The 12,169-nt window shown below is 43.0% G+C and overlaps 3 protein-coding genes, 1 long non-coding RNA gene, 1 pseudogene and 1 gene segment (V, D, J or C); 5 read left to right on the top strand and 1 right to left on the bottom strand.

Annotated features, from left to right (window-relative positions):
• Positions 1-12,169, top strand: part of LOC123587584 (immunoglobulin lambda-1 light chain-like) — an 876,584-nt gene that overhangs the window by 618,295 nt on the left and 246,120 nt on the right. The gene's annotated exons all lie outside the window — the stretch shown is intronic.
• LOC123587589 overlaps positions 1-12,169 on the top strand; it is a 511,389-nt pseudogene that overhangs the window by 266,544 nt on the left and 232,676 nt on the right.
• Positions 1-12,169, top strand: part of LOC123587586 — a 1,001,573-nt gene that overhangs the window by 766,542 nt on the left and 222,862 nt on the right.
• LOC123587588 (immunoglobulin lambda-1 light chain-like) overlaps positions 1-12,169 on the top strand; it is an 824,513-nt gene that overhangs the window by 594,369 nt on the left and 217,975 nt on the right. The gene's annotated exons all lie outside the window — the stretch shown is intronic.
• Positions 1-12,169, top strand: part of LOC123587590 (immunoglobulin lambda-1 light chain-like) — a 577,236-nt gene that overhangs the window by 355,599 nt on the left and 209,468 nt on the right. Inside the window, exon 4 of the mRNA XM_045457521.1 lies at positions 1,477-1,490. Within this exon, the coding sequence (XP_045313477.1) occupies positions 1,477-1,490 (14 nt within the window). The remainder of the gene's footprint in view (positions 1-1,476; positions 1,491-12,169) is intronic.
• Positions 1-12,169, bottom strand: part of LOC123587610 — a 204,877-nt gene that overhangs the window by 87,352 nt on the left and 105,356 nt on the right. For 2 of the 3 annotated variants that reach the window (XR_006707409.1, XR_006707407.1), the window contains exon 5: positions 1,275-1,384. The exons of the other annotated variant lie outside the window; for it this stretch is intronic. This is a non-coding gene — a long non-coding RNA (uncharacterized LOC123587610). Of the gene's footprint in view, positions 1-1,274; positions 1,385-12,169 lie in introns of those variants that run through there. 3 annotated transcript variants of the gene reach the window in all.

Raw genomic sequence — 12,169 nt, 5'->3', positions numbered from 1 at the left:
TATTAATAAGGAAAAACAGAAGCTTCTGCAATTTCCCCTCTGGCTTGAATCAGAGCATTACCTTCATGGCAGTGGGGAAACACAGGTAAAAAAATCATTTTACTCTCACCAAAGTATGGCATGTACAATTAGAAACTTTGTCTAAAATTTGCTTACTGGCCTGATGAACTAGAAAGATGATTTTTATTGGGAATCCCTGTGACCAAAATAATATTTCCAGGGATTTATCAGGTTAAAGGATCATGAAAAGTCCCTCTAGAGAATAATAATCTGGAGATTCTCACTTCACACATTTTCATCACATGACAATGAATGGGCTGGCATCTCCCTGGTCCTCAGGGGGCCCCATGGTCAACTTTAGCAGTGCTCCCTCCACAACCGGTATCTGGCAGAAGTGAGAAGAAGAAGCTGTCTCCTTCAGGACCTGGAACATTCTGACTGAGGTTGTCCCACATCCCCTCTCAGCCTGGGCGGCCTTCTTCACCTGGTGCAGGTGACTGTTGCTGCCTTGCACCTGCCAGCCTCTGCTCTCTCTCTGCCTCTCCAGGGAATGGGGACCTGCATGCCTCTCCGAACCTCCCTTTCCTGTCAGGTGCAGCCCTCCCTCATGTTTCTGCTCAGCTCAGCCAGTCTGCGGAGCGTTGAGGAAAGCAGGGACAGGTCATCCGTGGGGGATGAGACAGGAGACCAGGACCAGAGCCACAAGTAGCATCCTAGTCTCCCTGTGGCTTTAGGTGGTAAGGGGGAATGGGAGGGTAACAATCACTTCCCTGAGTGGCTTCAGCCCCCAAGTGAACTGGGGAGTTCCCCGGAGCTGAGCACAACTGTGACAAACCTGTCCCTACTTCAGCAGCTTCCTCCTGCAGGCCCCTTAGTGTGCCAAGTGGCTGCCAAGAGAAACTGACTTAGTACCTGGAAATTGCCTCTTACTGCACCTGACCACAGGTGTTGCTGAACAAGTGAATCTCACGGACAAAATGACAGACGATTCTAAGGATAAAGTCCCACATTCTAATGACATGCCAACTTTGGGACCATTTGGGTCTGGCGGAGCCAGAGGAGACGTGAAGCAGAAGGAGGAAGGTAATGAGGCCACAGGAACACCTTTCCCTGAATCACGTGTTGTCTGTGTATCTTAGAGGACCCGACCCAGCCCCATAGCCAGGCACCTGAAAGACCACGGTGGGAGCCAAGGACTGATTCCAACAGACTTGTGTGAGATAGTTGTCATGTGGCCTGACCCCAAGAAGGTGACTGATCCCAGAAATTGGAAGCCAAGGCTGTTTCTTTTTACCTGATAGCTGATTGCAGGATGCTGGAGGCTACCGTCTTCCTCTTCAGTCACATGTTCTGATCTCACCACTGGTTTGTCAATTAGGAGTCCCTGAAGTGGAGGAAATTTGCATAATTTCTAACAATTATTGATGCAAGGGCCTGGAAAGGCCTGGACCCAACAGTGCTATGGGGTCACAGGAGGCAGAGCTCTCAGTGTCTCTACCATGGCCTGGATCCCTCTCCTGCTCCCCCTCTTCACTCTCTGCACAGGTGCTGCCCCTTGCACCTGCCCACATGTTCAGTCCTCATAGGATTTGAGTTGGGCCTGTGCCCAAACCTGAGCTCAGCCCCAGCCAGCACGGCCTCAGTATTGGGACCTAGGGAATGAATCCTTGAACCTCACGACAACCTGTCCTCTTTTGTCTTTTCAGGCTCTGTGGGCTCCAGTGGGCTGACTCAGCCTCCCTCAGTGTCCATGGGCTTGGGACATACAGCAATGATCACTTGCTCTGGAGATGTACTGTCAGGGAAATATCCATTGTTGTCCCAGAAGAATCCAAGCCAAGTAGCCATGCTGCTCCTTTAAAAAGATAATGAGTGGTGCTCCGACCAACTCTCTGGCTCCAGTTCAGGGAAGACCATTACCCTGACATCAGTGGGACCCAGGCTGAGGACAAGGCTGACTATCACTGCAGGTCATCAGACAAGAGTGATAATTTTTACACTGACACAAGAAGATGGGGAAGTGAGACAAACCTCTTCCCCATCTGTGTCATCCTCTCCTCTAGCCTCAGAAGGCCTGTAGATAGACCAATGAGTAGGTCTGGCTCAGGTTCCCACATCTGAGGTCCCCAGGCTGCCCTTCCTCACACACATCCAGGCATGCTTTGCAGATGGTGGATTGAGAGAAGATATGTTTGCATTTATTATAAATATATTTAATCTGTGACTGTGAGTGCATGAATTACTGGATATATTAGGAGCGGTATAGTTTCAAACTTCCCCAATGAAAATCACATGATCTGAGATGCAAAAATACACAGATGAGGTTGACAGCAGATTAGATGCTGCCAAAGAAGAGATTCGTGATCCTGATGTCATAACAACAGAAATTATTCATAATGCAATACAGAGCAAAATGGCTGGAAAAAGTGAATAAAGCCTCAGTGCAAGGAAGAACATTGCAATCCACCTAAAGACTGTGTATTTGGAGTAAATTAGGCAGAAAATGTGGGGAGCAGGTGGTGACTGAAGAAATATTTGAAGGAAAAAGAGCCAATGAGTTTTCAAATTTGGTGAAACCCATGAACCAATAAATCCATGAAGCTCAACAAAGCTTCGGCACAGGGAACATGAGAGACAGCACAGCACACATCCTAATGAAATTGCTACAAACCAGGGACACAGACGCTTTCATAGCCAGAGAGGAGATGTGTTCCCTACAGAGAACCAGCCTCATGGTGGGAGCACATTTTTTTATTACAACTGTGTAAGCAAGACGACAGGGGAGCAGTGTCTCTAAAATGCTAAAAGAAAAATTGTCAACCTTAATTTTTTTTATATTTGTATTCTTTAATCCCCACTACCTACCTCACTCACCCAAATACCACCTGGTGGTAGCCATCAGTTTGTTTTCCATAGTCAACAGTCTGTTTCTTATCTCAACCTTAATTTTTAACCAGTGAAAATGTCATTGAAAAGGGAAGACAAACTAAACCTTTCTCATACTTCAAACCTCACAGAACTGATCACCTGCATACCCTTAGCACAAGCATGAGTAAAAGATGCCCAAGAGAAATGAGAATCTATACAAAGATATAAAAAGTATCAGATATCTAAAACTAAATGGGTAACTATAAAAAGTTTTATTTTTAGTGTCTATTTAAAAAGTCAGCTCTTTAAGCAGAAATAAGATCAATATGTTGTGATTTATAATTTATGTAAAAATAAAATTCATGACAATGTCAGCAAAAATGATGGGGAAAGAAAATCATGTTACCACCTCCTTCTTCTAGATGAGAATGACATCATGTCAAAAGGAGGCACTTCATAAGCTAGAAGGTAGGATTTCCAACTCTAAATAAAACATTAAAATAAAACCATTTGAACCACAAAGAGTAAGAGCTAACAAGTGGCATTAGTTAGGATTCTCCTGAGAATAGGGATTCAATAGGACATGTCTTTCATATACACCTAGGTGTTTTATATGTTACATTCACACACATATACAAAGGGAGAGACAGAGACAGACTTTCTTAAGACAGAAACTTAATTTAAGAAATAGGTCAGGCAGTCATGGGGCAGCAGGCCTGGAAGATGCAGGGGGAGGGAAGGATGGACATTCAAGCAAGAATGTTGTTGCAATGTTTAATTGACACTTAGTCTAAATGTTTGGCGTGTTAACAGGAGACAGAAAATTAAAGGATACAAATCAAACTTCTACAGATGAAATCTACATCTCAGATTACAAACACAAGGGTTGACATTAGTAGCAAACAAGACAAAATGAAGAACACATGAGGGAATCTGAAGACGGTAGATTCTGCAAAGTGAAAGACAGGAAAAAGATTCAAAAGTGAACAGAGAGGGGAGGAGTTAAGGTGGCGGAGTAGTAAGGGGATGCTGGGCTTGTCCTGTCCCCCTGAACACAGCTAGATCAACACCAAACCATTTTGAGCAACTAGGAAATCAATCTGACGATTAACAGAACAAGGTGCACAATTTGAGGGAAAGAATGTGGCAGGTATGTGGTATAGAGAGATGAATTGGGGGAGAGAAGAGTCATGGTGCCACGGATGGGAGGGAGCCCTTTCATGTGGAAAGGAGAGGGGTGGGGAGAGAGCAGCATGTTGGTGTCAGTTGGGTTCCAGAAAGAAAATCAATCCCCCTGAAAAGTAGCTAGTGAGAAAGAGGAAGAGTGAAAACACGCACAGGGGGCTGCACAAGAAAACTGTTTCCCAAAAGTTGACAGGGAAAAAGGAGAGATTTCAAAACACCACTTTTTATAAACAGCAGAGTGTAGAGTCTGAAGTTTTGAAGTTCAACATCTGAGAGTGCTTGGGGAGGAAGCAGGGCAGATCCTCAGGAGCAGGCAGCTGGGTCTGAGGATCCCCTCTGTCACATGGGGAGAAGGGCTTTCCCCACTTGGATTGTATTTGGTAGAGGCAATATGGTGTCTCCATGGGCAAAAGACAAGGCAGATGCCATAGAGTTCACTGGTATAAAAATGAAGACCCGGCTGAGGGTAGTGAACCCTGGCATCAGCTGTGTGTTGTGATTTACCATAAACTCTGAGCCACTACCATGGTGCAGTCATGCCAACATTTTCTGGGACAAGCTGGCACCAGTCACAGCATGGTGAGACCCTACCTCAGAGGATCAGCATGGGTCAAAACCACAAGGGTCTCTGAAGTATGGGGTTTTAAAACAAAGTCATGCCTGAGATATAGCTCTGGATGAAAGCAGCACCTGGCAGGCAGACAGCTCAGACACAGAAAGGGGGAAGGTGGGAGCTAATGGAAGCCAGGTACACAGGAGGGGTGATCAATTGCATGTCTGTGAGGATGCCAGTCTACCCTGGAGACTAGAGAGTAGGGTGAAGCCATTTTCACATTAGCCCACCAACATTGATGGACCCCAGTGAGCTAAACAGCACCACTATGTGGAAAACCCAGCCATAAAACCAAGCCCTTTCCCCCTGCACCCTCCAGGAACATCTCCACTGGAGCAAGTTAACCGGAGAATCACAATAGCAGACCATTCCCCCAGAAGACCAGTACAAATCCATTCCATGCACTTAGTCTACTGATCATAGAGTGCTGTAAATTTTCAGATCTATAGGAAACTGTATCTAGCTCCATTTGGGTGTTTTCTGTTTGCTATTTATTATTATTATTATTATTATTATTGCTTCTTTTTTTTTGTTTTTGTTGCTGGGTGTTTTTTTTTTTTTTTTCATTGATAAAGAAAGTGATTTTTAACTTCACTTTATTTATTTATTTTTCTATTTTTCTATTTTTTTTTCCATTTTCTATCAAGCTTCTCTCAACAAGCAGACAAAAACACACCTAGGATATAGCTTCCTTTATTTGATTTTTAAAAAAAATTTTAAATTCGGGGTACTGGGTGGCTTAATTGGTTAAGCGTCCAACTTTGGCTCAGGTCATCTCACAGTTTGTGAGTTCGAGCCCCACGTCGGGCTCTGTGCTGACAGCTCAGAGCCTGGAGCTTTCTTCTGATTCTGTGTCTCCCTCTCTCTCTCTCCCCCTCCCCTGCTCATGCTCTATGTCTCAGTCTCTCAAAAATAAACATTATAATTTTTTAAATTTATCTTAATTTTTACTTTATTATATATTTTTCTTAATTCAAAATGACAAGACTGTGGAATTCATGCCCCAACCCCCCAAAAAAGAACAAGGAGAAACCATGGACCTGGATTGAATCAATGCAGATATAGGTAAGAGGTCTGAACTTGAATTTAAAACAGAAATTGTAAAGGATAGTATTTGTGCTTGAAAAAAGTATAGAAGACATTAGAGAATCCCTTATTACAGAGATCATAGAGTTAAAATCTATTCCGACTGAAATTAAAGATACTATAACCAAGATACAACTCAAATAGATGCCATGACAGCAAAGATGAATGAGGTCAAGAAGTGAATTAGTGATACAGAGGATAAAATTATGGAAGTTAATGAAGCTGAAAAGAAGAGGAAAATAAAGGTAAAGGATCACAAAGGCAGACTTAGGGAATTCAGTGACTTATTGAAATGGAATAACATTTATATCATAGGAGTTACAGAAGATAAAGAGAGAGAGAAGGGTGAACAGAAGGTTTATGTGAGTAAATTATAGCTGAAAACCTCCCAAATCTGTGGAAGGAGATAGACATCAAAATCCAAGAAGCACAGAAAACTTTCATTAAACTTAACAAAAGCCAGCCATCACCAAGGCATATCATAGATTTGTAAAATACACAGACAAGGAAAAAACCCTTAAAGCAGCCAGAGGAAAATAGTCCATTACCCACCAGGGAAGACAGATCAGGTTCACAGCAGATCTGTTCACAGAAATGTGGCAGACAAGAAGGCCATGGCAGGATATATTCAACATGCTGTATGGGAAAAAGTTGCAGCCAAGATTCTTTATCTAACAAGACTGCCATTCAGAATAGAAAGAGAGATAAAGAGTTTTCCAGACAAACAAAAACTAAAGGACTTTGTGATCTCTAAACTAACCCTGAAAGAAATTTTAGGGGGGAGTATTTGAGTGGAGAAAAGCCAAACATAACAAAAAAAGCCCAAAAGCAACAAAGACTGGAAGGGACCAGAGAACATCACCAGAAACACCAACTTTACAAGTAACACAATGGCACTACACTCAAAACTTTCAATCATCACCCTGAATGTAAATAGAATAAATGCTCCAGTCAAAATACATAGGGCATCAGAATGGGTAAAAACCCAAAATTCATCCATATGCTGCCTACAAGAGACTCATTTTAGACCTAAAGACACCTACAGATTGAAAGTGAGGGGATGGAGAAACATCTATCCGGCTAATGGATGCCAAAAGAATGTCAGAGTAGCCATAGTTAAATCAGATTTTAAACCAAAGACTCTAATGAGAGAGGATGAAGGGCATTGTGTCATAATTAAGGGATCTATCAATCAAGAAGATCTAACAAATGTAGATATTTATGCCCCCAACTTGAGAGCACCCAAATATATAAGTCAATTAATAACAAATACCAAGAAACTCATTGACAATAATAAAATAATAATAGGGGACTTTAACACCCCCTTACAGCAATGGATAGATCATCTAAGCAGAAAATCAACGAGGAAACAATGGCTTTTAATGACACACCAGACTGGATGGATGTAAAATATATATTCAGAACATTTCAATTTAAAGCAGCAGAATACACGTTCTTTTTGAATGCACAAGGGACATTCTCCAGAATAGATCACATACTGGGTCACAAATCAGCCCTCAACAAGTACAAAAAGGTTGAGATCATATCATGCATATTTTCAGACCACAACACTATGAAACTTGAAGCCAATCACAAGAAGAAATTTGGAAAGACCACAAATACATGGAGGTTAAAGAACATCCTAACTAAAGAATAATAGGTTAACCAGGAAATTAGAAAGAAAATGAAAAAGTACATGGAAGCAAATGAAAATGAAAACACGACAGTCCACGATCTTTGGGATGCAGCAAAGGGGAGAAGGAGATGAAGCATGGTGAGGGGACAGGGCAGAAAGGGGATTGAAAGGTCAGGTTCTGGTGTGTCTCCTGGATTGGAAACTTGACTCACTCATTGCTGTTTTAATTACTTTGAGAAAATCATTTCATCTGTGAATGTTAGTTGCCTAATTTAAAAGATTGGAAAAAAAGTTTGTGCCTTAAGCATAGGGCTACTATTTTTATAATGTCTCCTTGAGGTGAAGGATGTAAGCATTCACCAAGGGTCTAACATCTATTGAGGGCTCAGAAGCAGTCATTTTGTTGGAACTAGCAATACATGGAGAGTGACATTCATCCTGGGGGTCACCAGAGGGCAGTGTGGGTCTTCGTTTGGAACCACAATAAGTCCAAATTCCCTGGGCTATACTCAAGTGCAAAGGGTGTGACTGGTGCTTATTTGAAGCTACTTGGAGTGTGTGAAATCAACTCCACTCTTGAAACCCACACCTGGCCCTTCTTCTGAACTCAGGAAAGTACCAGCATGAGGTCTTTAGGCTCAGGGCTTAGAATAGATTAGACAATCACGTTGAAGAATGGAAAATGGATTTGCAATTGATGCTCCTCCCTCTTTGAGCTGCAAAAGGAGAGGATAAGATGAGAGCGTGGAGAGTTCAGTCCCAGCGAGGCAGCCTTAGACAAAAGCTCATCGAAGCCTTCCCCACCATGGACTGGGCTCCCTTCTACCTCCTGCCCTTCATTTTCTCTACAGGTCAGGGTTCCACCTCCTGGATTTGCTCCAAGCACAGTTCCAGGGAACCTCTGTCCAGTGTCCAGTGTATTCAGCATCATTCTTGTATTTTGTGTTTCCAGGTTTCTGTGCTCTGCCTGTGCTGACCCAGGCTCCATCTGCATCTGCCTCACTTGGAGCCTCAGTCAAGCTCACCTGCACCCTGAGCAGTGAACACAGCAATTACTTTGTTTGGTGGTATCAACAGAGACCAGAGAAGGCCCCTCGGTATTTGATGAAGGTTAACAGTGATGGAAGCCACATCAAAGGAGACGGAATCCCCAGTCGCTTCTCAGGCTCAAGCTCTGGGGCTGATCGCTACTTAACCATCTCCAACATCCAGCCTGAGGATGAGGCTGACTATTACTGTGGTGAGAAGCATACAATTGATGGTCAAACCGGTTAAGCCACAGTGACACAGACAAAAGGGAAGTGAGGCCAAAACCTCCTACCCTCACTCTCTCCCCATAGAGTCTCAGGGGATGCTGCTGCCTATCCCTCTCCAGGGCCCTGAGACCTTTGACTCTTCTTGCCAACCCTGTCATCCTGCACCTCGGTCCCAAGAATCACTACAGAGAAGCAGACACAGGTCATAATTTAGGTCATTTTCACAACAGAACATTTTCTTTCCTCTACCATCATGCTGGGAAAGACCAGATCAGGCAGTGAAAGGACCCTGAGAGAGTAGCTGAGCTGAAATGAAACCAAGAGCCATCAGGCCCAGTACATCCATGATGGGTCTCTGCTCATAGTCTCTGTGCTCACCCACACTTTTGTGTTAACCTTGATCCATATTGATCAAGGTGACCCTGGTCCCTCCCTGGGCACTGACCTGAACAGGGTTGGGAAGGATTTTGATTCTGGATCTCATAACATCAGGTTGGGTCTCCCTAGTGATGGAGCTTTGAGATGGAAAGTCTAGGAGCTGCCCATAGCCTGAACAACTCCAGAGTGAGTAGGAGGAGAGAAGGTGGCTTTTCTGGAGAAAGAGTGGGCAAGGGCACATGAGGAGCAAGAGAAGAGGTGAACATCAGGTCTTGGTCTTGCAGTGACTTCTTTCAGCACCTGGCTGGCTGGAGTCCTAGAGGATCACAGGGCCATCATACTCACTCCAGTAAAGAAGGGCTGTTCTCTACCAAGCATTTGCAATCATTTTGTCCCAGAAAAGGCCTCCCACAGGTCTCTTTACCACTTACATTTTAGGAAAAGCATTAGAGAGGATGGTAGGAAATAATATCCAAAACCCATAGTGTGAATCATGCCACCTATAAGCCCACCTGGGGTCTTCTGGTGTTTATAACTTGGAAGAAAGTGATGCAGTAGCCTTGAATGGACAGACAGATGGAAACACTGTGGAATTGAAGAGAGTGGATGGAAAAGGGAGGCAGATGAAGAGCATTCGCTGTTCTGCTTAGATGGCAACCTACCAATGAGTGAGTGACAACTACAAAGCTTTAGTTAAAGGGTTAAAGAATTCCATTAGTGGACATTTCTATTTGTCAAGTGTATAATATGATCTGGGTCTCAGGAAGAGACACTGGTCAGCTCTTGTCATGTGAAAGTGAGTAATGAACAGTGTGAAGAATGATAATTACTTCCTGGATTGTTCCTCATCCATGATTGTTGGCTTCACAGATTGCCAGGTGATCACGAGACCAGGAATGAAAATCTGTCAAAAGTTCTTGCGTAGCTTGTGACCCTTAGAGTCCTTCAGAAGGGAAGTCGTTTAGTATCTTTGTCTCATTTGGGGAATCTCTTGAGTCTGATGAGCTATTTATATTTTAATTCAGAGAGCAGCTGAAACAGATCACAAGATCTAGTCAGGAATATTAATGGAGGTGATGTGACAGGGGCAGCAAGGCAGGCTGAGCCAAGAGTGAGAGTGTGTTCGAGGAGGTCTCCTTTCCCCAGTCTGCCCCTACTCATTCTGTATCTCCTTCCATTCCTCCTTTCCACCCCTCATCCCCTCCCCATTCTCACTAGTCATCAAAAGTTCTCACTTTCAATCTCTTTCTCTGGAGATGTCTGGAATACTCCCCATTAGTCATGTTCTACTTAATTCTTCCTACTTCCCTCTGTATCCTGTACTGTGTGTTACTTTTTCATGTACTCTTTCCAAAAATTTTTTCCTCTCCTATAGTGTGTGTGTATGTCTGTTTACTTTATTCTGTAATAGTCACAACACCAAAAATAATGACATTGAATCTGTCATTGTACTAGTTGTCCTGTGTGACAACCAGAATCCCTAGCCTTCACCTATAGAATTTAAGCCCTCATTTCCCAGAGGTGGGGCATGTTGGCAACTGCAACTCCAGGGCTAACTTGTGCTGAAGAAAGCTAGCACTCCAGGGACATGTCTCTTTCCTGACGGCAGCCTGCATCTGGTGACCTCTGCATGTGGGTGGGATGATAGCTGGACCCTGCACCCTATTCTGTAGGACTATGAAGAACACACCCTGTATCAGAGCTCCCACAATTTTTTTTTAATTTTTTTTTAACATTTATTTATTTTTGAGACAGAGAGAGACAGCGCATGAGCAGGGGAGGGTCAGAGAGAGAGGGAGACACAGAATCTGAAACAGGCTCCAGGCTCTGAGCTGTCAGCCCAGAGCCTGATGTGGGGCTTGAACTCACAGACCGCGAGATTATGACCTAAGCCGAAGTTGGACGCCCAACCGACTGAGCCACCCAGGCGCCCCAGAGCTCCCACAATTTCTACTGCAGGTCTCGCTGTGACAATCTCACAGGTCAACATCCTTCTCTGCTCCTACCAGCTTTTCATCTTTTCCTTTATTCTGGAGTGTGTTTTCAGGTTTGTCGAGACTTCCTATACACTAATCTCGAAGTGAGAGTTTGCTCCTGGGAATCCTCACCTACAACAACTTTTTGTTTTCTTTTCTCTTCTTTCCTTTCATTTACTTTTTTTCTTTTCTTTTTTTAATAAGTTACAATTTACATACACTCAAATCTATCTTTATTGAATAGTTCATTTCTGTGAATTTTGACAACCTGCACACAGAGGTGTGGTATATGAGAGATCAATCATTACCCATAAATTCACCATGCCCCTTTTAAGTCAGACTCTCCCTCCAATCCCAAACCCTGGCAACTTCTTGTCTGTTGTCTGTGCCTATAGTTTGGACTTTGCAAGTACACCATATAAATGAGATCATACATGGGTAGTCTTTTGGTTCTGACTTCCTTCACTCCGCACAATGCATTTGAGATCCATCTATGTTTTTGTATGTATTAATAGTTCATTCCATTTTCATTGTTGAATAGAAGTCCATTGTACAGATGAACCAGTTTCTTTATTCACTCTCCAGTTAAGGAACATATGGGTTATTTCCAGTTTCAACTCTTTGACAATTTCAAATAAAACATTTAAAAGATTTGTTCATGTTTTTTGTGGATGTTAAGTTTTCATTTCACTAGAGTAAATACCTAGAAATGGAATTAATGGGTCATATGTCACATATGTTTAACATTCTATGAAACTGTAAAACTATTTTCCAATGTGAATGCTTGATTTTGCATTTTCTATTTTTTATGTTTATGTATTTATTTTGAGAGAGAGATAGAGAGAGGGCATGAACTGGGGAGGTTCAGAGAGAGAGAGGGAAAGAAAATCCCAAGCAAGCTCTGCACTCAGCTTGGAGCCCAATGTGGGGATCAATCTCACGACCTCAAGATCACGACCAGAACTGTTACTAAGAGTCCAACGCTTAACTGACTGAGCCATCCAGGCTCCCCTGCATCTTCATTATCACCAGGCATTTCTGAGATTTCCAGCTGTTCCATATCCCCTTCAGCACTGAAGACCATCAGTTTGTTTTTATAAAGCCATTCTAGTATGTCTGTACTGATGTCTCAGTATATTTTTAAGTTTCATTTTCTTGGTGACTTATGATA

Source organism: Leopardus geoffroyi, chromosome D3 (genome assembly GCF_018350155.1).
Source record: "Leopardus geoffroyi isolate Oge1 chromosome D3, O.geoffroyi_Oge1_pat1.0, whole genome shotgun sequence".
Taxonomy (NCBI): Eukaryota; Metazoa; Chordata; class Mammalia; order Carnivora; family Felidae; genus Leopardus; species Leopardus geoffroyi.
Note: the sequence above shows the minus strand (reverse complement) of the source record. Positions and strands in the feature narration are given on the sequence as shown.